The sequence below is a fragment of the Stegostoma tigrinum genome, chromosome 1 (genome assembly GCF_030684315.1).
Source record: "Stegostoma tigrinum isolate sSteTig4 chromosome 1, sSteTig4.hap1, whole genome shotgun sequence".
In the NCBI taxonomy this organism is placed as follows: Eukaryota; Metazoa; Chordata; class Chondrichthyes; order Orectolobiformes; family Stegostomatidae; genus Stegostoma; species Stegostoma tigrinum.
In genome coordinates this window covers 55,141,030-55,167,376 of record NC_081354.1, presented here as the reverse complement: position 1 = coordinate 55,167,376, position 26,347 = coordinate 55,141,030, and the positions used below count along the sequence as shown (strand labels likewise).

The 26,347-nt window shown below is 40.5% G+C and overlaps 1 protein-coding gene and 1 long non-coding RNA gene across 2 annotated transcripts; one reads left to right on the top strand and one right to left on the bottom strand.

Moving 5' to 3' along the window:
* Positions 1-534: 534 nt before the first annotated feature.
* otop1 (otopetrin 1) lies at positions 535-22,369 on the top strand. The gene is made up of 6 exons (XM_048540714.2): positions 535-883; positions 1,410-1,546; positions 1,645-1,703; positions 9,126-9,256; positions 17,927-18,840; positions 22,199-22,369. Exons 1-6 carry the CDS (start codon positions 535-537, stop codon positions 22,367-22,369), a joined length of 1,761 nt encoding a protein of 586 aa, XP_048396671.2.
* On the bottom strand, positions 18,941-21,971 carry LOC125458294 (uncharacterized). Its single transcript, XR_007248802.2, has 3 exons — positions 20,508-21,971; positions 20,195-20,328; positions 18,941-19,869 (listed from the first exon to the last, which is right to left on the bottom strand). It is a non-coding gene; the product is annotated as an uncharacterized LOC125458294 (long non-coding RNA).
* Positions 22,370-26,347: the final 3,978 nt, after the last annotated feature.

Sequence of the window (26,347 nt, the reverse complement as noted above, 5' to 3'; positions counted from 1 at the left end):
AAGAATATCGGCTTCCACACGCAGTGAGATTTTAGGTAAAGTTTCTGCTTTAACACAGAAGCAGCGCAGCGTGTGAATGTAATCTGATAGACTGAGAATCCAGATCTCAGTGAGGAATACCCGGGGCAGATTGAAATGATGGCAACATAAGCAGCATATTACTTTATATGCAATGTCTAACAAAGAAGTGTTACGTAGGATTAAATGTAACGACATGAAAGTTACTACAGTCCAAGAAATTTCAGGATCCAAATAGATTTGTTCTAATTAATCTGTTCAGAGATGTTGTTAGACACCTCTGGAGTAATTGTGACTGGGAACCTGGGCCTCCTGGGTCAGAGATAGAGTCAATACCTCTGTTCCACAAGAGCCCTTTCAATATCCACCTGTACCCGTGTGAATAGGCACTGTTGAGCCGTACCTTATGTTTAGTGAGGATGCCATTAATTTGTTTTTAACAGGAAGGGAGTTAGAAGTAACAGTATTATTGGAAGGTTGTGTTCTTTCAGGAGCAGGCTTGCTCGGCGCCTGGGAATGGCTGAAAGATGCGGATTTGAGGTTTTGGGTGATTGTCAGCGGCGCCCTGTAAGCGGCCCGGCTCCGGCAGTGGGAGAGGACAGCTGCTTCTCGGCGAGCCAGCCCGTCAAGCAAGCCGCCACCCTGAGCGCCCAGTACGGCATCAATGTGTTTGTGCTGGGCATGGTGCTGATGCTGGCGGGGACATTTCAGAGAGCCGGAGTGACCCAGGAGCACACCCTCGCCTACCTCAGCACCCTCATGGCGATGCAACTGGCCTGGATGCTCTGGTACTTCTTCAGGAGACATGGAAAGAGCGTGCTGGTGACCGAAAAAGACGAGCACGCCGGACCAAGGTGGCTGAGAGGTACAAAACGCCAGGTTGAGATACATTTTTAAACAACATGGGTAGCGATTTCTGGTACTGGATGTATTCTTGAAACGTAATACTTTTATTAAAGTCGCTACAATCCGAATTTGACCGGAATCTTAGACATTAGGTTTGTATTGGTATGAACTGTGTGGCACTATTTTAAAATGATGCTATTGGAATCGAGTCCTTTACTTCTCTTATCTGGACCAGTGTGCCAGAGTACAGTTTACGCCTAATCCAACTCGATATTCACGCAAGCGGAGTAAGAGTTTAATTTTAACATATCCTGCATCTATAAACCTCTTGGGCATTGGTTGGAGGGTTAGGGGGATTGTCAACGCAGTGTTTCTGAAAGTGCCGATGTATAAATAGTTACACGTTAGTTCTGAATTTAAAGAATGGGGCAAGTAGAAAAATAAAGAATATCCTGAAAATATGATCACATGGGAGGAATGTGATTCAGATTTTGGATCAATTTGTCTTTCCTTCGAGTTTAAAATGTGATACCTTTCATCATTAGGGGGTTTAACCTTGTTTGCCATCTTGAGTTTAGTTCTGGATGTGTTTAAAATTGGCTACTACATTGGATATTCAAGCTGTCTCACAGCCACCAAAGGTGCCTACCCTGCCATCCATGCAGTGCACACACTCTCCCAGGTCAGTTTATTTACCTCAATTCTGTTTTTTAAAAATTATTATCAGTGTAGTGCCAATATATTCGATGTGATTTTGAACAATACGTTATTTATTTTTAGGTGTATTTCCTTTGGTTTCATGCAAAGGATGTCATTCAAACTTTTCAAATGATAGAAAGGTAAATATGATCAAATCTAAATTTGTTTTGCATTTCTTCCATTATACTTTTCTACTACCTTACTGTGTATGGATTTCAGATTATTTGTGATTGAGTATCATAAAATCATACAGGACAGAATGAAACTTTTTGGCTCATTGTGACTGTGTACACTCTACGATAGAACTATTCTATTAATTGCACACTCCTGCTCTTGCCCTATAGTCATACATTGCTTTATTTTCAAGCATTTATCCAATTTGATCTTGAATGTTGCTGTTGATTCAGGCACTGCATTCTAAATCATCACAAATTGCCGCATAAAATGCTCACATTGCTTTCGGTTTTTTGCCAGTCATCTTTTTTTAAAATTCATCATGGAATGTGGGCATAAATTCCAATGCTAGTTTTCAGTGCCCATTTATTAGTGTCTTTAAGAAGTTGACTTTAGGTCACCTCCATGAGCCACTGATTAGAAGTTTGAAGAAAAAGAAAAAATTGGCATGTAAAGCCATGCCATAGGACATTTAAGAATTAACCAGCATGTTGTGGATTGGGAGCCGTTCATGTCCAGAACAGGTTAGCACGGTTGATTTCCTCCTCTAGATGGCAAAATAAATCAGATTGACTTTTACTTCCAGATCCATGGCATTTTTTTTATTTATTATATTAAAATGCAGTTTTGGAAAATGTCTGAGAATCAAAGGAAAAACAACCTCAGTTTCTCCAGTCTCTCCAAATAATGTCGTCTGCACTGTCTCTAAGGCCTTGAAATATTCTCAAAGTACGGTGCTAACACAGTATTCTAGGTGAAGCCCAACAAATGTTTCATTTATGTTTATAGCACAGCTTTCTAATTTTATGCTTTATTTCTCCATTAATATAACTAAAGAGCTCATAAACTTTTAAAAACTCCTTTCAATTTATCTCACAGCTTCATTAATCTGTAGACATATTCCAGCAGAGCTCTCTGTTCATGCACATTGTTTAAAGTTGTAAAGTAAAGTGGCCACAGTCCCACAAGACCACAGGACTGCTCTCTCATTAGAGGGACACAACTGGTGATGAGTTTGACCTGAAAGTTAAACTAACTTGCTATTGCAGATCCATGTCATAAAACAAATGAAAGCCTCAAGAGAGGGGCAAGGTTGAGAATTTGGGACCTTCATGGTGACTTCCATTCGGTTGATATTACCTTTGCTTAATCTTCCCTGTATTAAATCTAATCACCGTGTGTTTGCCCATTTCACCGATCTGTATTTGTCCTCTGGAAATCTAGTATAACTTTCTTCTGTGTATATGCTAGATTTGTGAGATTGTGTCAGTTGCAAACATTGAACTGTGCTCTTACATACCCAAGTTCAGATTATTAGTATAAATAAAAATGACCAGAGTCCCAATACTCACCCCTAGGAATGCTAATATATAATTCAGTCCAGTCTGAAAAACATCCAACCATTCACCCCACACCACGGTTTCTGACCTTTAGGCAGTTTTTATTCACACTGTTATATTTCTTGAATCTCATGCTTTAAATTAAACCAACTAGTTTCTAATTTGGAACATTTTCAACAACCTTTGAAAGGGCAAAAGGACAACATTGAGCACACCACCAATAGTAACATTTGCTGTTACTTCACAAAATAACACAGTCAAGTTAGTGACTTGAAATTTATCTTTAAATTTTAAGTCAATGCTGGCTTTCACTGAATAGCCTATAATATTCCATGTGCCAAAGAATTTTGTATTGGACTGGATTTGCAACCACCAAAAGTTAGGTTGAATGGCTTATACAAGGTTTATCCCTCTTCTAATTTTAATAGCAGTGTTACACTTTCAATCCCTAAGTCAGCCCATATTCCAGGAGGTTTGAATGGTAAAGACAAAGCTACAGCAATTTGCATGCTTATTTATCCGAGTAATCAGGGGATGCATCTCATTCAGACTGGGGAGAACCTTACTATTTTGAGAAATGTTTACCTTTTGAGCACACTTCCTATACTTTTTAATCATATCTTTTACCACAAATCTCTTAATTTATTGATATATTGGGACCATCCCTTTCTCTCATGGAGACAGATATCAAGTATTCATTTATTACCTCAGTTGTGACCTCTGTTGTATAGCCAGTCTTTACTACTGTTTGCCAGGTTACATGAACTAGCTGGACTCCTGGTCAGAGTAAAATGAATTTGCCAACAATCCTTCAGTAACGTTGATATTTTCAGGGCCTGCTTTGTCTGGTGACATAGAGAAAAACCACTCACTAGTCTAATGAGCTCTTATCACAGGCAGGATGTAGTTTATTGGATGATAACAATCAAGTATGAGTCACATTGGTGTTACTTATTCAAATTATACAATTATTAAGTCTATGAGGGGACCTAGATGGCCATTTATCTCTTGGATGTATTTAATGGAGAACATTGTTCTTGATCAACCAGACAGTTAATGCATTTCATCTGGAAGTCCCTTAATTTTCTGAATTCTCTTTGCAGAGGTCCTCTTTCCTGCTAAATCAGGCATTTGTCTTATAAGGTCATCTGCAGGACCATTAGTCTCATGAATGCCTTTCTCTCTGTTGATACAGCTATTGTCTTCCTTGAAGTATCCTAAATCATTATATCAGATAACTTCTTTAGATAGTGTCCTGAATCTCCGTACATTGATCATACCACTTTGGTAGTGGGTGTTCATGGAATCATATGAGACAGATATTTGCTCCGTGTGAACAAAAATTAATTCTCAACCAGGCAGCTGGAGTGCACTGAAGTTCATAGACTCTGTTCTGAAACTGATTGTTTCAGTTGTACACTTGCATTTGACCCAGGTATTTGATTTACTGTTGGAGCCAACATTTATTTCCTTAGTCATACCAATTGAGGATTCTTGCTTACTGAACATGATCTTGTCACTGATCATAATGATTCTTCCTGGAAAATTATGAATTGGACTGTTTGACTGGATTTGTATCTTCTCACTCCTAACATTAAGTGTGAATCTGCATGCTGATTTGTTGGCTAGGATATGTTGCTGTCGGAATAACTTCAGGTAAAAATGCATCAGTGTACTCAAATGGACCACGCAGCTCATTATTCTATGAATCATTTGCATCTTCTTGCAGACTTTTGTGAGTCTTATCACCTCCTCAACTCTCCTCAGTGCTGATAGGGGCGGGAAACATTTCTGCCAATCCTGTGTAGTCACAGATTTTCATTCTGTTGACAACATGAAATGATTTCCTTATTCCAATATGGATAATGTCAATGGATTCTAACTTTTTGGGTTGTACAATAACTTTAGATGACCCCATTAAATCTCCCTAATGTCCTTTGACCAATTATTAAACACTAAAATTTTATGGATCTGTAGTTCTATAACTGGTTGTACTGTGAGCAGTTGTCATGTCCCCAATGTCACTTTGAACAGTCATGGCGTAACTGGCTGTCTTTAAACCAGTTTAACCAGTTTACGATGAAGTGTCTAGGCCTGAAACGTCAGCTTTTCTGCTCCTAAGCCCAAGCTAGGCCTGCCTCTTTGTAGGTTATGTGGAACAGTCCCTCTTTCGCACCTACACTGGCCCAAAACCCCACCTCTTCCTCCGTTACATTGATGACTGTATTGACGCTGCCTCTTGTTCCCCAGAGGAGCTCGAACAGTTCATCCATTTCACCAACACCTTCCACCCCAACCTCAAGTTCACCCGGACGATGTCCAACACATCCCTCACCTTCCTGGACCTCTCAGTCTCCATCTCAGGTAACCAGCTAGAAACCGATGTCCATTTCAGGCCCACTGACTCCCACAGCTACCTAGAATACACCTCCCCCCACCCACCCTCCTGCAAAAATTCCATCCCCTATTCCCAATTTGTTTGCCTCCACTGCATCTGCTTCCAGGATGAGACATTCCACTCCTGCAGATCCCAGAAGTCCTCGTTCTTCAAGGGCCGCAACTTCCCTCCTGCAGTGGTCAAGAACGCCCTCGACCATGTCTCCCGCATTCCCCACACCTCATCCCTCACACCCCGCCCTCGCAATAACTGCCAGAAGAGAATCCCCCTAGTCCTCACATACCACCCCACCAACCTCCAGATACAACACATCATCCTTCAACACTTCCGCCATCTACAATCTGACCCCACCACCAAAGATATTTTTCCCACCCCACCCTTGTCTGCCTTCTGGAGAGACCACTCTCTCCGCGACTCCCTTGTCCACTCCACACTCCCCTCCAACCGCATCACACCCGGCACTTTCCTCTGCAACCACAGGAAGTGCTACACCTGCCCCCACACCACCTCACTCATCCCCATCCCAGGCCCCAAGATGACGTTCCACATCAAACAGATGTTCACCTGCACATCCGCCAATGTGGTATACTGTATCCACTGTACCCGGTGTGTGGCTTCCTCTACATTGGGGAAACCAAGCGGAGGCTTGGGGGCCGCTTTGTAGAACACCTACGCTCGGTTCGCAGTACACAACTGCACCTCCCAGTCGCGAACCATTTCAACTCCCCCTCCTATTCCTTAGACGACATGTCCAATGGTATCAATATGGATTTCACCAGCTTCAAAATCTCCCCTCCCACCACTGCATCCCAAAACCAGCCCAGTTCGCCCCCACCTGCCTAACCCGTTCTTCCTCTCACCTATCCCCACCTCCCAACTCAAGCTGTACTTCCGTTTCCTACCTACTAATGTCATCCGGCCCCCTTGACCTGTCCGTCCTCCCTGGACTGACCTATCCCCTCCTTACCTCCCCACCCATACTCCCATCTCCACCTATCTTCTCCTTTATCCATCTTCAATCCGCCTCCCCGTCTCTCCCTATTTATTTCAGAATCCTCTCCCCATCCCCCTTTTCTGATGAAGAGTCTAGGCCCGAAACATCAGCTTTTGTGGTCCTAAGATGCTGTTTGGCCTGCTGTGTTCATCCAGCCCCACACTTTGTTATCTATGTCCAGGGAATTTCTGGAGGAAAGGAGAAGTCAATACTTCCGGTATTATCCTTCTTCAGGACTGAATGTGGTTGTTGGGGGACCTGCAGGAAAAGTTGGGGGGGGGGGGTGCGGGGAAGTGGGGTAGTGAAATGGTGGTTGTAGGTGGTCACTGGTATTAGGTATGACCTGGTTGGTCAATGGGAGGATGAATCCGGTTGCTGGCTGAAAGGGAGGGTCAATTGGAAGAATGGAAGAGAGGAGGTAGGGCTGGAAGGGGAGCCAGGTGATGGGTGAGAAGGTCATTTGAAATTGGAGAACTCGATGGAGAGTCTTCCGGGCTAAAGGGTGCTCAGGCGGGAGATATGGTGTTGTTCCTCAAAGTTGCATTTGTATTCACTGCGACTCTGGAGGAGGCCAAGGATGGACATGTTGGAGAGGGAATAGGATGGGGAATTGAAATGGGCGGTGATCAGGAGGTTACGCCGGCCATTACTGGCTAGGCAAAGATGTGCGGCAAAATGGTCACCTTGTCTACATTTGGTCTCACCAACGTAGAGAAGACCACATCCCTTCCATTGGCCAACAAGGTCCTAACTACTACCAGTGCCCACCTATCACTGTCATCCCACTAACCCCTCTCTCCCCACCTCCTTATGTGCAGCTCCCCCAACCCCCTCATCCAGTCCTGAAGAAGGGTCATGCCCGAAATGTTGACTTCTCCTTTCCTTCAGATGCTGCCTGGCTTGCTATGTTCTTCCAGACTTCAGTTTGTCTAACTTGCATTTCAACATCTACAGCATTTTTTGTCTCTTATGTCCAGGGAGTTGTATATCAATAAGCTCAGTATCAGTGCTAAGAAAAGTAATGGAATCCTAAATAATGTTGAGAATAGAAGGAGACGTCGAAATGATAAATATGATAATGAATAGACAGCATGGATTTCTAAGAGAGGGTGGACTGATAATGCAGTTATGTTCATTTATATGAAGTTTCAAAAAGTATTCAATAACGTAACGAATTAACAAACCAGATTATGTGGAGTTAGGGGATAAATAGCAGAATGAATTCCTACACACCTTCACACAGAAAGCAAATAGTCAAGTAAAGGGTCATTATTCACAGTGGCAGAAATTGGCGAATGATCTTCCACCAGGATCACTGCTGCAATCATTGTTGATCATGATTTACACTGATGTTTTCGATGTTACAATTGAAATGAAAATTTCTATACTTATGGATCACACCAACCTAAGGGACTTTGTCAAAATTTTCGAGGACTGTAACAAATTACAGGAGGACATTAGTAAATGTGCAGAATGGGCAAAGAATTGGGTAATTTAAGTTCAAGACAGATAAATGCGAGACTAAAAATTTTGGAAGGAAGAATAGACATATCAACTACTACTTGAAAGATACAAATCTATGTAAGGTCGAGGGACAAAGGTCCCTTGGAGTAAAAATACACCAGTCACTAAAGATTATTCTACAGGTTATCAAGGTCATTAGAAAAATAAAGCAGAAGGCTTTACTTCTAGAGAAGTAGAATTGAAAATGGGAAGTTATGTTAAATACATATGAAACTTTGATTATTCACAGCATTGCATACAGTTCTGTTCGCTACAGTATTGATGTATTTGGAGATCTGTAGAGGGTGCAGAGAAGATGTACATGGATGACAACAGAAATTTGTGGACAAACACTTGAGGAAAGATTGACAGGCTGCATCTCATCGCTTTTCAAAAAGTGTGCCCCAGAATCCTTTAAAATAATGAAAGGTTTTGATAGTATCAATACAGAGGGAATGTTTTCTCTTGTGGGAGAGAGCACAATTGGAGGCTGTCAATGTAAGATCAACCTCAAAATAGCTTGGGGATACCAGAAGCAACCTCTTTACCAAAAGGAATGAAAATGAGGAGCTCTGTCTCACATGGAGTGGTTGAAGTGACTAGTATAGATGTATTTAAGGAGAAGCTAGACAAGTATATGAGGGCGAAGGTGAATCAGAATCTTATTCGGTAATCTCAGTAATATGTTCTAATGTGAAATTCATCTCCTGATTTATAAGAACCTCATTGCTGTATCTTCTGAAAACCGCTATTAACACACTAAACAGAGACTTGGATATAGTGGGATGGAATCATGAATAATAACTTGCACATTTGCTTTTGTTAACTATTACATCCACTTTATTTTAATACTGTTTCTTACTTGTAACAATAAACTGCACTAAATATCATCATAAAAGTAAAGACCATTTGTAAAAGTAAAGGCTACCATATAGATAAAGATTTATAAATATAAAACTCTGCTTGAAGGAGGGTAATGAAACTATTTTGATGAACCTAATGTATTAACATGAGTAAGTTTCTTTATGTTAATCTATTTTTTCCAAGTGTTGTGCTGGGTAGGAAATTGTTTTCTTTGGTAAATTTCATGATGTGTTTTGACTTCTGCCTTTACTTACTCCACTTTTGTGTACGTTACAATACTTTTTTTTAGATTTGGAATGATTCATTCTGTTTTTACGAACCTGCTGTTATGGGTGAATAGTATAATTGCAGAGTCAAAACATCAGTTACATGACCACAAAAAGAGACTGGCAGGACTTGGGTTTGCCAACTTAACTATGGGTAAGAAATTTTAATAAGTACAAAATCATGAACAGGAGAAGTAGACAACTAGAGTGAGGGTTATTGAAAATTTTTCAATTTAATGGTCATACAACGTGGGGTGTGGTGTATCATCTAAACTCATCATTTCAATAAATATGCACTGCAGCCCCCTTTAAAAATCTGATAATGATTAATTCATTTAGATGCCAAAATTTTACACATCCTAAACTGTTGATGGTATTATCTTCGATAACAAAGTGTGAAGCTGGATGAACACAGCAGGCCCAGCAGCATCTCAGAAGCACAAAAGCTGACGTTTCAGGCCTAGACCCTTCATCAGAGAGGGGGATGGGGAGAGGGAACTGGAATAAATAGGGAGAGAGGGGGAGGTGGACCGAAGATGGAGAGAAAAGAAGATAGGTAGAGAGGAGAGTATAGGTGAGGAGGTGGGGAGGGGATAGGTCAGTCCAGGGAAGATGGACAGGTCAAGGAGGCGGGATGAGGTGGTACGTAGGAAATGGAGGTGCGGCTTGAGGTGGGTGGAAGGGATGGGTGAGAGGAAGAACAGGTTAGGGAAGCGGAGACAGGCTGGGCTGGTTTTGGGATGCAGTGGGGGGAGGGGACGAGCTGGGCTGGTTTTGTGATGCAGTGGGGAAGGGGAAGAACTGGGCTGGTTTTGGGATGCAGTGGGGAAGGGGAAGAACTGGGCTGGTTTTGGGATGCAGTGGGGGAAGGGGAGATTCCGAAGCTTGTGAAGTCCACATTGATACCATTGGGCTGCAGGGTTCCCAAGCGGAATATGAGTTGCTGTTCTTGCAACCTTCGGGTGGCATCATTGTGGCACTGCAGGAGGCCCATGATGGACATGTCGTCTGAGGAATAGGAGGGGGAGTTAAAATGGTTCGCGACTGGGAGGTGCAGTTGTTGGTTGTGAACCGAGCAGAGGTGTTCTGCAAAGCGGTCCCCAAGCCTCCACTTGGTTTCCCCAATGTAGAGGAAGCCACACTGGGTACAATGGATACAATATACCACATTGGCAGATGTGCAGGTGAACATCTGCTTGATATGGAAGGTCATCTTGGGGCCTGGGATAGGGGTGACGGAGGAGGTGTGGGGTCAAGTGTAGCATTTCCTGTGGTTGCAGGGGAAGGTGCCGGGTGTGGTGGGGTTGGAGAGGAGTGTGGAGCGAACAAGGGAGGCACGGAGAGTGGTCTCTCCGGAAGGCAGACAAGGGTGGGGACGGAAGAATAGCTTGGTGGTGAGGTCAGATTGTAGATGGCGGAAGTGTCGGAGGTTGTAACCAGCAAGACATTATGTAGCATTCTAAATTATTTGCAAATTATATCAGTTCGGCTTGAACATAAAAATCAGTGGAGGATCGTTATAGGCAGATTACCACCAATCAGTGGAATTCAAATCCAATGCTTGCATTTGACAAGATCTAGAATGAAAATTAATGAAATAAAAGATGATCCCTTTAGTCAGGTAACGAAACTGTTTGCTCACAGTTGTAAGAAAAAGTCAACTCAAGAGTATCAAAATTGAAATAACATGCTGAGGCTGTGTGCTGCCCTGTTCATAAATTACAAATACACAGGCATCGGTCATAACGCACTCAATGCTATGTGCTGATAGAGTTAAAATTCTGAAAACACTCTGGCCTGAATTCACCATAAAATGAACATCCGATGTACTCTGTAATGCATTTGCGTTCCACGTTGCCAGATTACCCCTCAGGTGGAGAAGATGAGAAAGCTAATACAAAGGTTACAATGTGTACCTGAAGTGACATCTCTCACCATACAATGCAACAAACATTGATAGTGGATACAATTGGTTAAATAATAACTCTGCTTTATCAAAGATGTCCAAAATATCCATATTGTAACTTGTTTAATTTGTGCTGACACAATGTTAACTAACATGCCATGTAAGCCAATAATGGCTGTTATATATTGCTTAACGTAAGTGAATAGTATCTCAAAGCTTTCACTGCCAATAAGTTGTTATTTTGAAGTGAAGTCAAACATAACAGCATCGGCCAATAACGTCTTATAATTATTGAACACTTAATGCGTTATCAATAGGGTCTGACCCCATGTTCTCTCCAAAAAGATATACTTTAATGTCTGTAACATTACCTGTCTCTGCCCAACCTTAACCCATCTACCACCAATCTCTCCTGTGCATGCTCCTGCCACTGCGAGACCTGGCTGACCTCCCATCCTCCAATGTCCAAAATTTTGAACTAATTGAACACTTTGTTGCCAGTTACCAACCAACATCAAATTCCACTCTCCCATCACTGCTGCCTTTCAAATAATACGTGATGCTGTACAATGTAGCAGACTTGTAAGCAAAATTATAACTCATAGAATAAAAAGAAAAATAGAAACGTAAGTATGAAATTGATTTAGTGACAGGAAGTGCAATGTAATAATTAGTAGATGTTTTACAATGAAAGATTTTAGTAGAGTCTTCCAGCAGTCAATATTGTGACCTTTGCTTTTCTCAATTTATCTTAATAATCTAGATCTTGATATACATTGCACAGTTTCAAAATTTGTAGATCAGATCACCAAAAGACATGTAGGTGGAAGGGGTGGACAAGTGGAAGATGAATTTCAATGTGGAAGAATGCGAAGTGATTCATTTTGGTAGGAAACAACATGGAAGGACAATACAAAATAAATGGCCCAGTTCTAAAGGGGCTTCTGGAACTGAGGGATTTTGATGTATTGGACATAAATCATTGAAGGAGGCACGACAGGCTCAAAACACTTTTAATAAAGTGTACAGTATCTAGGATTAATGATTAGGGACATAGGCACAAGAGCAAGGACTTAATGCTGAACTTCAACTAGTTTGGCCTCAGCTGCTGTACTATGTCCCATTCTGGGTACCGCATGACACCAGGTTTGTGGAGCCATTCAATTGTCACAGAAAAGTTTTACAAGAATGGCTCCAGGAATGAGGAACTTCAGTTATGAAGATAGACCGGACATGAGACCTGTTTTTCTGGAGTAAAGAAGGCTGAGAGGATGTTTGATAGAGGTAATCATGATGGAACTGGACAGAGGAGATAGGGAGAAACCATTCCCACATGTGGAAGACTCAAGAACAAGAGAACACAGATTTAAAATAACAGAAGAAAGAAGTAAAAGGGACAGGAGAGAAAAAGATACTTTTCCATGCGTTGAATGATGAAGGTCTGGAATGAAAATTCTGAGAGTGTAGTGGATACAGGTTTATTTTTTTAAAAAAGGGGGATTAGTCTATAATCTGAAGAAGGAGAATATGCAAGCTTACAGGAAGGCAGAAGAATGACACCATAAGGAATTATTGACTGGGAGAACAGATGCAGACACAATGGGCTGAATGGCCTCCTTATGCATTAGAACACTTCTGTGACTATTAACCTACAATGGCTTCTGACATTCCCCAACAACTCAAACTTAAAAATTCCCATCCTTGTGTTCATATCTTTCATGACTTAATTCCCATCTTATCTTTCTGTTGTTCTCGAACCAGCCAAACTCTGACTCCAACCTCTTATGTATTACTGCTCCCTTTTTTCTTCATTTTATACCCCGCTGCTCCCTTTGTTTCAGACCTTGTTCAGAGACGTTGTTGCACACTTCTGTAGCAGGTGAGATTTGAACCTGGGCCTCCTGGCTCACAAGTAGGGATAGTACCACTCGCTGCCCCCTTTGTTTTCCTTTTATATCTGGGAATGCCATCACATACAACCAAACAGCTCACTCCACCACCAAATAATCTGTGGTAGTTTTCATCTATTAACCACTACCATTAAATCACTTATGTTTCTAGTTGTTAAAGTTACATACAGAGCCTCTTAAAGGCAATGCAATAACACCAAAGGTGAGGAAGAGGTAGTGAGAGGGACAGAGAGAGAGGGAGGCAGAGAGCTAAATCAAAATGGAATTGGATGGAAGGTAAGATGCTGTGCTCCCTGTGGGGCACTTCATTCTGTAAAGTTTTCACATACATAGAACAACTCTTACACTGACTGACCATTTTTTCCCAATGCCAAATCATCCATGGTTTTCTTTCCATTTTTAACCACCACCAGTAAATTGCCTGTTTTTTTCTAATTAGTTAATTTCTGTATTTGTGGTGGACTATCAAAAGTTTGGGAGAGGTGGGGACAGAATGAGACTACTCAATCAAAATGGAGTTGGAAGAGGATATAAAGCACTCCCCCACTGAGGTACCCACCTTTCTCTAAAAGCATCGAGTATCAGTAACTGCTCCCTTTGTCCCCCACTAAGCAGATTGCCTTCAGCAACTGAAGTCCTCACTGGAATTTTCTTCCTAAATTGGTCTACATGTTCTCATCCACTTTCATCCTTTGAGTGGCCTTTAAAATTCTCTTTGTTGAAGAAGAAAAATTGGACATATCTTTCAATATCAGCATCTTTAGATAGCCATTTTTAAACATGTTTCTCTATTTCAGGACTTTTAAAGGACTCATCCTAATATTTCATCTGATCTGTGACTCTCTGATGATGCAGTAGTTCTTCAGTTTTACATTGAAATGTCACCTAGATTAAACCTACAACCTTCTGACTCCAAAATTTAACTGCAGTTCCTTGATCTTTTTTGAACAAATGAAAAAGTACAGCACAGGAACAGGCCCTTTGGCCCTCCAAGCTTGTGCTGACCATCATGCCCTATTTAATTTAAAAACAAACCTGTCATTTTTTGATCCATATCTCTCTATTCCCTTCCTATTCATGTACCCATCTAGGTGCCTCTTAAATGTCTTCCGTGTGCCCACTTCCACCATCTCTTCTGTTAGTGCATTCCAGGCTGCTACTACTCTCTGTGTGAAAAATTTCCCTTGCACGTTTCCCTTAAATCTTGCCCCTCTGACTTTGAACCTATGCCCCCTTGTAATTGAAACTTCAACTTTGGGAAAATGCCTCCAACTATCCACCCTATCTATGCTGTCATAATTTTGTAGACCTCTATCAGGTCTCCCCTCAGCTGCCATATTTCCAGTGAAAACAATCCTAGTCTTTTTAACCTTTCCTCATAGTCAATGCCCTGGAGACCAGGCAACATCCTGGTGAAAATGGGAACTGCAGATGCTGGAGAATCCAAGATAACAAAGTGTGAAGCTGGATGAACACAGCAGGCCAAGCAGCATCTCAGGAGCACAAAAGCTGACGTTTCTGATGAAGGGTCTAGGCCCGAAACGTCAGCTTTTGTGCTCCTGAGATACTGCTTGGCCTGCTTTGTTCATCCAGCTTCACACTTTGTTATCTAACATCCTGGTAAAACTTCTCTGTAGTCTCTCCAAAACTTCCACATCCTTCTTGTAGTGTGGCGACCAAAGCTGCACATAATACTCCAAATGTAGCCTAACAACGGTTTTATATAGCTGCAACATGTTTTGCGAATTGTTGTACTCCACTCCCTGGACAATGAAGGCAAACATGTCATATGCCTTCTTAATCACCTTGACTACCTGTGTTGCCACTTTCAGGGAACTGTGGACCTGCACAGCCAGATATGTATGAATGTTAGTGTTCCTAAGGGTTCTGCTATTTACAATATAATTCACACCTAAATTTGATCTTCCAAAATGCATTACTTTGCATTTGTCTGGATTAAACTCTGTCTGCCATTTCTGTTCCCAAATCACCAATTTAACAAAATCCTGTTATATACTTTCACAATCATTGGCACCATCAGCAAACTTGCTTAGCAGACCACTCACATTTTCTTCCAGATCATTTCTATATATCACAAACAACAAAAGACCTAAGACTAACCCTGTGAAATACCACTAGTGTCTCAGTTCTGAAAAAAAATCCTTCCGCCAGTACCCTTTGTCTTCTATGACTAAGCCAGTTTTCTATCTATCTAGCTAGGTCATGCCTAATACCTTGTGATTTTAGTTTTTGTACCAACATACCATGTGGGGCTTTATCAAATGCCTTACTAAAGTCCATATAAACTACATCCACTGTCCTTCCCTCATCAATTATCCTCATTATCTCTTCAAAACTTTAATCCGGTTGGTGAGACGTGACCTTCCCTGGACAAAACCATGCTACCTGTCACTAACTAGTCCATTTTCCTTCAAATATGCATATATCTTGTCCCTCAGTATCTTCTCCAAGATCCTCCCCTCCACAGATGTGAAACACACCGGCCTATAGTTTCCTTTATCCCTACAACCTTTCTTAAACAAGGGAACAACATTTGCTAATCTCCAGTTCTCTGGAACTTCATCTGTGGTCAATGAGGATGTGAAGATATCTGCCAATGCCCCAGCTATTTCCTCCCGTGCCTCTCTGAGCAATCTGCGGTAGATGCCATCTGGGCCTGGGGACTTGTCTATCTTAATGCTATTTAGGAATCCAAAACATCCTTTCCTTAAGGAATTATATTATCTAAAGAATCCCCAAAATCTACATAAAAGAAAAATTAATTGAATCACAAATTATTTTAGTTATAACCAACCATTTTGATGATTCATTATGTTAGTGTCATGGTCACTTGTTACACTGGAATTTTCTAGTTGATCACTAGTCATATAATGTGAAGGGTTTATCTGCTGCTGCTCAAATAGAAGGAAAATCAAATAGACTTTCACTAAATAAAACTACCATAATGTATTGTGCTAATCCTCTCTCTGTAATTATATTTATTCTAGTGTAACAAATATGGGGTTATCTGAATCTTGGTTCCAATGGTTACAAGCCCAGATGATGAACTATGTGCAGAAATTGGGAATGAATATAGCTGGAAAAATAATAGCTCATTAATGATGCGTGCTTGTCATTGACAATGCAGAAAATATCCATCATTTTGTAATTAGAAATGTACTGTGAGATCAAATTCCCCCCAGATTTCAGTGGATGATTTGCATTGCTCCAGTACTAGCTCTGACAAAACCAAAAATGTTACCTTCTAACCAGTAAAGTTAATTTTGGACCATGAAATTATTGAATTTACATTGATATGAAATAATGTTGCTGTAGCCATTTAGGGTTCATCACACATTTTTGTATTGATATTGTTAATAGCCTATATTGTAATCCAGTTTGCAGGATCAGAAAGGGAACACTGAAGTTATTTGGTTGTACTTCAGGTAGTAATGACTAGTGATTGGAATTTTTATTTCAATTGTTTTATTGTTTTAGCAGTATTTTGTTTATGCCTGTCTTGCCATCCACATTCTCATGAGTGTCAGGAGGCAGTACATTTCCTGTAGGATATAAAGCTGTTTCAATATAACTGGATAGATTTTGTTCAGAAAATAACTCAAATGGAATACAAATATATGAATAATTTAAGTCATGATGTGCTAGGTGTAGCATAATTTGGGAGTAATAAAATGATATTGGACATATATTCTCATCGCTGCCCATCACTGGAAATTCCCTGTTTCATTTCTCGATTTGTTTTAAATGAAATTGTCCATGTCTATGTTATCTTGTATCATGCCAGCAGCAAGATATTAGAAAGCAAACTGGCTGCAGTTTTTGGGTGTTGAGATATTTCTGTATTCCTGTCAAAGAGGTGTGATGGCATGGTGTTTGAGTGGTTCCCTGTTCCAGTAGGGCCTCTGATGTTATACATAAAGCAGCAAATACATTGTACAGCCCTCCACTGTCACTTAGTCACGAACAGCTCCAATTCTAAATCCAATCAACATTATCCACATGACATGTCATTGTAACAAGTTGTATCTAAATAGATCCCTTGATGAAGCATATTTTAAAGATTAAAGTTATTTAAGTTGAATTCCATAATACTTTAATATGAGTTTTTTCATAAAGTTATTTTGGAATGTAAGGGTCATGTTACTTTTCAATAACCTCTTACAAAGATGTAACATACAATTTTCAGCTCAATTTGGAGAAAGGCCCAGATTAGATAGTCACAGAGTCATAGAATCAGAGATATGAAGCATGGAAACTGATCCTTTGGTCCAACTTTCAATGCCGATCAGCTATCCTATATAAATCTAGTCCATTTGCCCTAAATCCTTCCTATTTGTATACCGATCCAGATGCCTTTTAAATGTTATAATTGTACCCCCCTCCACCACTTCCTCTGGCAGCTCATTCCATACACGCACCACCATCTGTGTGAAAACGTTGCCCCTTATGTCCCTTATATACACCTTTCCCCTCTCACTTTAAACATATGCCCTCCAGTTTTGGAGTCCCCCACCCCAAGGAAAAGACATTGCCTATTTACCTGATCCATGCCCTTCGTGATTTTATAAACTTCTAAAAGGTCACGCCTTAGCTTCTAATACTCCAGGGAATATAGCTCCAGCCTATTCAGCCTCTCCCTTTAGCTCAAACCCTCCAACCCTGGCAACACTCTCATAAATCTTTCCTGAATGTTTTCGAGTTTCTCAATATCCTTCCCATAGAAGAGAGACCAGAACTGCACATGATACTCCAAAAGTGGACAAACCAATGTCCTGCACAGTCACAACATGACATCCCAACTCCTATACTCAGTGCACTGACCAATAAAGGCAAGCGTTCCAAACGCCTTCCTCACCATCCTATCTACCTTTAAGTTTCAAGTCAGGTGCATACTAACAACAAACTAGGTACCTGCAACGGGTATGAAAACTAACCAAGATCTTGTTGGATGATAATGTGCACAATGTTTTATTCCCATTCATTGCAGAAAAGACTGGACCAAACTGCAGCTGTACTATACATGCATGCGCTGCTTTCTACAAAAGCTCCTATTACATGTACCCTTTCAGCATTGAGTATCACGTTTTGGCGTCTGCAATGCTCTACATCATGTGGAAGAATGTCGGTCGAAAGCTGGATCACATCAGCCCTCAAAAACCTGCGTTTAAGACACGCTCCAACATATTGCCAGGGCCAGTTCTGGGAGCTGCTGTCTTCGCAACCACAATAGGAATTCTTGTTGTGTACAGCCTGCAGGCGGACCATTCAAAAGATCGCCGACTATCTGCTGTGAATATCTTTTACTTGTACAGTATGGCCGTGCTTGGCTTAATGTCTGCAGCATCTACAACTGGCTTGGTCATTTATAGGATAGACAAAAGGTCAATGGATTATTCCAAAAATCCCACGCGCAAGCTGGATGGCCAGCTTCTGGCCAGCACAGCGTGTGCCTCCTGGCTGCTCTCTTGGTGCTCTGTATTGGCGGTGGTTTCTGCAGAAAGCCGCCGCCGTTCCACATGGCTCAGTTTATCGCTTTCTACTATGGCTATCGTTGAGAAATCCGTCCAGAACATGTTCATCGTTGAGTCTCTCCATCGGAAACGGGATGCCGGTGAAGAGGAAGCAGGAAGGATCAAGGCGACCAGTGACCGTCCTGGGATATCCCCCCCACGCTGTGGCGTTGTCAACAAAACACTGGTGGAGGTAGAGCGAGAGCTGTGTTGCGCGGCGGCTCCCCAGTCTTCAGACGACAGAAGCAGCTCGGTGTGCGGTGAGCAGTTAACTTCACCCCGAGCTGCCGGCTGCTTTCCACCAGCCAGCTTCAGGCAAATGGGAAATCTGCGCAAAACCAGAGTGATACTGAAGAACATCGTCGCGTTTCTGTTCTTATGTAATATTTCGGTAAGCGAGATTAAGAAACAGATTTTTTATTTTAGATAGACGTCTTTCAGAATTCATTCACAAAATTATGTACTTTTTAAATACAGCATTTCCCGGTAAATATTGCCAAGAAGAATTTAAAAATAAATCAGAGATTGATGATAATACATATTTTGATCAAGTTTTCAGACATGGGACTTCAACACTGTCGCTATTCCACCTGACCACTTCGAATATATTTTTAAAACGTTCACAGAAAATAAGTGGAATTAGTTATCCAGTGGACTGTTGAATTCCTATTGAATAGGAATAAACATGACATGTTTAAAACAAAATCTTTAAGGGGGAAGGACGAAACACCAAATGAGGGGAGTGCAAAGGCATCATTTGAAATGAATGTACCAAAGGAGACTAAAGATAATGTTAGAAAGTGATTCTAGTAACATAATAGCGATAAAAAATGTAAATAGAAAGAACAACTGCGATAAAACTTAGTAGTTAAAATACTGGATGATGGATGAATCATGACATTCCACAGCAAAAAGAGTTGAAAACATTTGTTCCAATTTTGGACGCCTGGGAAATTCCCGGCTAAAGAGGCCTTCGCTTTCCTGCAATGTCCGTTACACGTTGCAGGCGGCACCATGACCGCGTATTCCCGTATAAAACTTTGTAACATTTCGTCCCCATCACAGAAACAGGCGATGGAGCCAATGTTTACTGTGAAGGTATCTCGTTGATAATAAGATAGGCATATCTACTTAGAAATAAAGGCACTTTAAAACTTTGTTTTTGGAACCTCGTCTCTATTTCAAGAGTTATGCCTTTATACATCATTGAAAAAAAAATCATAATATTAGGAACGGGTCCTTCAGCCCACGATGTTGTGCTGAACATGACGCCAAATTAAACTAGTTCTTTCTGCCGGCCCTTGGTCCATATCCCTCCATTCCTTGCATGTTCATGTCCTCATCCAAAAGTCCAACTGTATCTGCCTTCACTTATGCCAGCACGTTCCATATTCTGTAAAAAGCTTGCCCTTCGCGTTGCCTGTTTCCCTCCAACAAATAGAGCACATTTCAGGCTAATCATAATACACAAATGCCTTTGAATAAGATGAACAGTGTGTAATGAACAAAGTAGAAATTTAAGAGTATCTGGCTTCAAAAGATTAATAAAACTGTAATTCTGATGCTGGATGCATTTACAATATTAAACACATGTAGATCATGTAACTACTCACAAAGCAAATTTTTCTGTTGCCACGATATTTAATAAGATTTTCACATCAACGTTTACAATAGTATGGCACTATGTTACCATCTCCCAGCCAATTTTGCTGTGCCAAACTCACAATTAAGTAAAAGGCTCTGACCTCCAGGTGACCTTGTCATCGAAAATCTTTTGTCTTCAAGTTTGCCCCTGTCTTGTGACTTAAAAATCTTCATAACCATTCGTTGACAACAGCAAGTATCAGGGCCGTTTAATGGGTTCTCTTCCAATAAGCCACTTTCAATTACAAAATAGCGATCATTTAAGACGGATAAATGGCAAGTAAAAATATGAACTAAAGACAATTAAATTTTTGAATAGTAGAAGTAATGATGTTTAGAAATCTCAAGCACCCTGAATAAACTCGCTCATTATGCCAGTAAAGGGTGTATTTGATTTGGTGGAATAGTATTCACCTGGTTCCGTTTTCCCTGTCATCACAACCAGAAACCTGTCTTCACCGGCTTTCTTTTTGCACTCCCAATCAATTAGCTCTTGTGTCTCACAACGATCAAGGCTTGGCTTTTCCCTGTTTCCCCATACCGACCTCCAAGCTTGCTTTCTCTCAGTGACATCATCCTAAAACGCAAAGAAGATTTAAAAAAAGCATAACCAATAAGAGCAGAAATAGGCTATTTGGCTGCTCAAACATTCTATAAGATCATGGCTGATCAGACCCAGGCCTCAAACCCTGCACCCCTCACTTTGAAAAACTTGTCTACCTCTTCTTTACTTTCAGTCATCTAGCCTCCACAACTCTTCTGGTTAGAAAATTCCAGACATTCGCTACCCCCTGAGAGAAGACATTTATTCATATTCCAGTTTAAAATAAGTGACCCCCTGTTTAGTAACTAGTTCAAGATTCCTCTACTAATGGAAATATTAACATCTCACCCTCAGGTTGAGCCCCTCAGAATCTTGTATGCCCTGCATTGGCCTCTACCTCCACATCCCATCTCTCAGCCAGTCCGTCTCAAAATTGGGCTATTTGTCTGACACTAGGAACCAGATAAACAGAAATTTTCTCCAATTAAACATTAGGAAAATTGCAGTCCTTCCTTTTCATCCCTAGCACACTCCTTAGCCACTGACTCCATCCTTCGCCCTGGCAACTTTCAAGGCTGTCACCAAGATGGCATATTTCTACTTCTGTACCATTGCCCAGCCCCACCTGATTCAGCTTGACTTCTCCTGAAATCCATATTCTTGCCTTTCTTACCTCGGGGCTTGACTATTCTCACATATGCATGGCCAGTCTCTCTCATTCTCTGCTCCATAAACTTATCTCCAAAATTCTGCTGCTGGCTTTTAAACTGACGCCAAATCCCTTTCATTCATCATCCAGTTGCTTACAGATCTACCTTGACTCCCAGTTAAACAACATTTTGATTTTAAAATTCTCTTTCTTGTTTTCAAATCCCTCCATGGTCTCAAACCACCCCATTTCTATAATCTCCTCCAGTCTCACAATTTTACAAATATATCTGCAATTCTTTCATCCTAATCTCTTTAGCATTGCTGACTTTAGTTGTGCTGCCAGCCGCATTTTCAGCTGCCTATTTATTAACATTGTTTCATAAAACTCTTTGCCTCTGCATCATACTTTCCTCCTAAAATGTACTATCTATTAATTATTTTTCTGACCAGAATTTTAATCATCTATCTTAATATCTCCGATGCAATGCAGTATCATATCTTTGCTTTATAATTCATGTGAGCTGCCCAGAAATGTTTTATAATCCTAAAGGTCCTATATAAATACAATTTGTTCTTGTTAATATGTTATGAATGCAAACCATATATTTGCTAATACCAGTTTGTGGATAATGGTTTTTTTTATGAGGAGGTTATTGAAGTCAAACACAAAGGATTAAAGCTGGTTAATGGTAATCAGCAATTCAGCTGCATAACAAAGATGTAAAATATAATGCTGCCAATATAAAGCTCAATGGAGATTTTTTTTTAAAATTGTACCAGTAACAATGTTGATCATTTTTATGTGGTGCATATTAGCATTGCACCAAATACTCTTACTTGTTAGTATTTTTACCTTTTAATGACATTTATTAATTAACCTGCCTCCAAATTCTTTCTTTCCTTTTTAAAGTTTTGGATACTTCCAGCTTTTGGAGCTTGGCCCCAATTTGACAATGGATTGGAAGAAAATGTTTATGGCTTTGAAGCATGGATTTTAATTGTAAATCTTGCAATGCCTTTTGCTATTTTTTACCGCATGCATGCATCTTCAGCACTTTTTGAAGTGTTCTATGCAATTTAACTAATGTTTTAACTAAATTTAATAAAAGATACACATTTGTAAGATGAACCAAATTATTTGATTTGGTTTTCATGTACAATAAATTACAATAATGTATTTAAAGGAATGTAATTATAATATATGTAATATAGATATATATCTACATTAAATTACCTTTATAAAGTCATATTTTCACTATACTGAACACACTATCCATGATATTGTTCCATATATTGGAAGTAAAATAATGGTTTCTGGAAAATTTGTATAGCCCTCAATACAGTAGTATTCTATGATGTCACACAATGCTATTTCAGTTAAATACTGTCAGCATGCAGTAATCTCATATGAATTGTTTTATTTGTACCTGAACCTTAACCAGTTAATTTTTTTATTGTGATTATGCCACAGCACAAACCTGGGTGGAAGGGTGTGTTGTGAGGAGGCTACAAAGATCCTATAGTGACATTTAGACAAGTTTAAGGAGTAGACAAATGCATGGCAGATGAAATATATTATGGATAAATTTGAAGTTATCCTCTTTGGTACAAAAAAGACAAGACTATACTCTGAATGGCAATAGGTTGGGAAAGCGGTGGCCTTGTATACCAGTCATTGAAAGTAAGTATGCAAGAGCAGCAGGAAGTGAAGGTAAAGAGTGTGTCAACTTTTACAATTCAAACACATTCAAACACAGGATCAGAGATGTCTTGCTGCAATTGTGAGAGGACCCTAGAGAATTGTGTGCTGGTCTCATTATCTGAGAAAGGATGCTCTGGCAATGGAGGGAGGTCAACAAAAATTGAGCACATTGATTCCTGGGATGGTAGAATTGATCATAGAGAGAATGGATTGATTAGGACTATATTTCCTGGGATTTAGAAGAATCAATGGGAAGTGTCATAAAGAAAATTTATAAAATGTTAACAGGCTGGATACAGGAAACACAACAAGGGTGTTCCTGATGACTGGAGAGTCCAGAGCCAGAAGTCTAAGCATCCAGGATAGGCCATTTAGGACTGAGGTGAGGAGAAATTTATACATCCGGTGATGATTCTGTGGAATTCTCTGCCACAAAATTGTTTAGGCCAAAATTTTGAATGCTTTCAAAAAGAAGCTAGATATGGTGCTTGAGGCGAAAAGGACGAAAGGGTTTGATGGGTGGGGGTGGAGTAGAAGCGGGAACATGGTACTGATTTGGATGATCAGCCATGATCACAATGAGTGAGGGAGCAGTCTCGAAAGGCCTAGTCACGCTCCTATTTTTATGTTGCTATCCAGGTGTTTATAAAGTTCATAGAAATCCCCATACTATGCAGAATATAGAAATTGATAAAGTAGCACGCTAGAAGTGACGTGATATTACATGCAGTGTCATAGGTAAACGGTTCACCTCTTAATGCTGTTTCGTAGTTTTTGTTAACATTTATACCTTTTAATACATTGCATTTTTGCCACGGATGTTTTCTATATTTCATATATATTGTATGCTTTCAATAAAAAAAAGCATCTGTTGACAATGAAACTTCACGTGAATTACTTGCCTCTGTGCAGTTCTAGCTGTTTTTCCGGATATCATACTCAGCGTCTGTAATGTCTTTAGCTGACTGCAAATCACCCGGCAATCCTGTAGCGAAAATAGCGGCGAGAGATGCTTTTTCCGGAAATATAAACAGCCAATAGAAAAGAGACGCTAATTTTGCGGTATTTGTTTTTAACTTGCTATGGGTTTTAGAAATGGTTAACTGCTTTTGAGACGAGATTTTAAAAAATGCTTAATCTCAGTAAACGTGCCTTTCCATTGACATTACTGTTTTTGCTGTTCGTTACCTTTACTTTGTAATGCATCCCTTCAATGTCAACTGAATCTTTTTTTCAAGTTACAGGCACCAAAGACGGTTTCTACTGAAGGCAATCTGAATGAAATATAATTCATCACCTACCCCTAATGATCCAAACAGGCGAAGACCATCAGAAAGTGAGATAAAAATGGGAGCAGTGTTTTTTGCTCCACATGATCGCTTCCCCCCTCATAGTGATTGTACAAACAGTAGTAAAATTCGCCAATGCCACTTAATTCTGCAGGTTACAGAGAGTACACGTTACAGGCGCGACGCGAGCGGATGAATTGCTGCTATTTATGCTCGATAGGTCACTGATAACAGCTTAAACCGTAACATTTATAAACAGGTTATGAGAAAAATCAACTGTCTTGTTACGGGTAAACCCTATTTTGAAACTTGTAACTGGTTTGACAATTTTTTTTAACTCCAACGCGCGTACACTCAGCGACGGTTTAGTGGGTAGCAGCAAGCATTCCGAAGGCTCCCCGACTAATATCTATTCTAGGGTCCAAACAGCATCAATCTAGTTTAATACTCCAGTGCATTACGGAGAAAGTGCTGCACAGTCACAGCCGTCATCGCTCTGATGAGACGTTCGTCTTAAGTGCCACCTCATCTCCGAGGTGGGTGTAAAAGCTCCCAGGTCACTCGAAGAAAAGCAGTCGAGTTAACCCTAACGGTCTGTCAATCTTATTTATCCGTCAATCAACATCACGCAACTAGTCGGTCGTCACATTGCTGTTTGTCGGAGCTTACTGTACACAAATTGTCAACAACTTTTTCTACAAAAGCAACGTAATTTTTTTAATAAAAAGAAAGTACTTAATTGGCTGTGAGCCACCTTGAATTGTCGTGAAATAAACTATACAAGTGTAATTAATTCTATCCTCCACACTCAAAGTTTGGGTTAAACGTTCTTGATGTTGCATTTGGTCATCTCTAACAGTTTCCAAGCTGCTAACGGTGCAGCATTGTAAAGATGATCCTGGAAATTGTAATGACCAGAAGCAAAATGAATGAACTGAACCTTGGCACCACTGATCCACACTCAGTGAGATGTGAGCGTGTGCTATTGCACAGCTAGCTGACTCCTCAGTGAGCGTTTGGCAAGGATGTGAGCGATCACAGAATAATATGATGGTGTCGGTGCCTGCGGGGTGTCACCTTGTATTATCTCCATGGACTCCGTCTGTAGAGGATGGCGTTGTTGATGATGGCAACGTAGGACGAACACATTCTCAGAATGAGAAACACAGCAGTGGAAGATATCAGATGATGCTGAACATATTGGTGCTGCTCACTCGCTGGATATTGACTGTCACAGTGGATGTGACTTCTCAAGGCTGCAATCACTGCCCCACATTCTTCCAACCCCAAATAGACCGGCAGCATCAGCAAATCATTGAAACCATGGCCTAATGACATCATCTTCTCCACCTCTGGTATCTTCAGTGATATGGGTGAAGCTGTCTTGACTAACCCAAGGATCTCAATCTATCATCTGCAATTTGCCAGTCGCAAGAGCATTCCAGATTTGTGCAATACCCTAGTTCTGGTTTCTTCACCAGGAAGGTGCTGTACCTGACAGTGCTAGGAATTGTTGATGGTCAGTAGCAAAAGCGCCTTACTGTGTCTAACCCGTACAGTATCGTATTCTGATGGTATAATGAAGAGGAAGCCTCACACTGTATCTAAGTTGGATCCTCAGGAGCAGCTAATGAAACTGGGTCTGTCAAATAATTCCCATACAGGTACAGCGTAGGTTAGATACATGAAAGAATTATTTTTTGATTTTTCTCAGCAAGGATTTTACTCAGCTTTGAGACTGATATCTCTGTTTCATTAAAAGCAGTGATCTACACCATCAGTCACTTCATCCATCGTCAGCTCCTGATAGATAATGATGCTTAGCTTCAATAATCTAACATTTTCGAGTATTCCCATAACATTCAAAATTTTGAAAATTTCTGCTCGCCCTTTCCTCCAGCTAAGGCACATCAAATATTGGGGCGTTTCTTAATTACTGTAATCTTCCTTTTTCGCCCTCATTCTATTCAGTCTTTATCCCATCCTTTCCACATTATTATTCTACTAGTGATTGGGCTTAGCACGATGCAATTATTTCGTTCTGTTTTGATATAAATTGGGCTATACT

Coding starts and splice junctions, on each gene's coding strand:
- otop1 (XM_048540714.2), top strand. CDS start 535: ATGGCTGAAAGATGCGGATTTGAGGTTTTGGGTGATTGTCAGCGGCGC. Junction 884..1,409: donor CGGACCAAGGTGGCTGAGAG/GTACAAAACGCC, acceptor TTTCATCATTAG/GGGGTTTAACCTTGTTTGCC. Junction 18,841..22,198: donor TGTTCTTATGTAATATTTCG/GTAAGCGAGATT, acceptor TCCTTTTTAAAG/TTTTGGATACTTCCAGCTTT.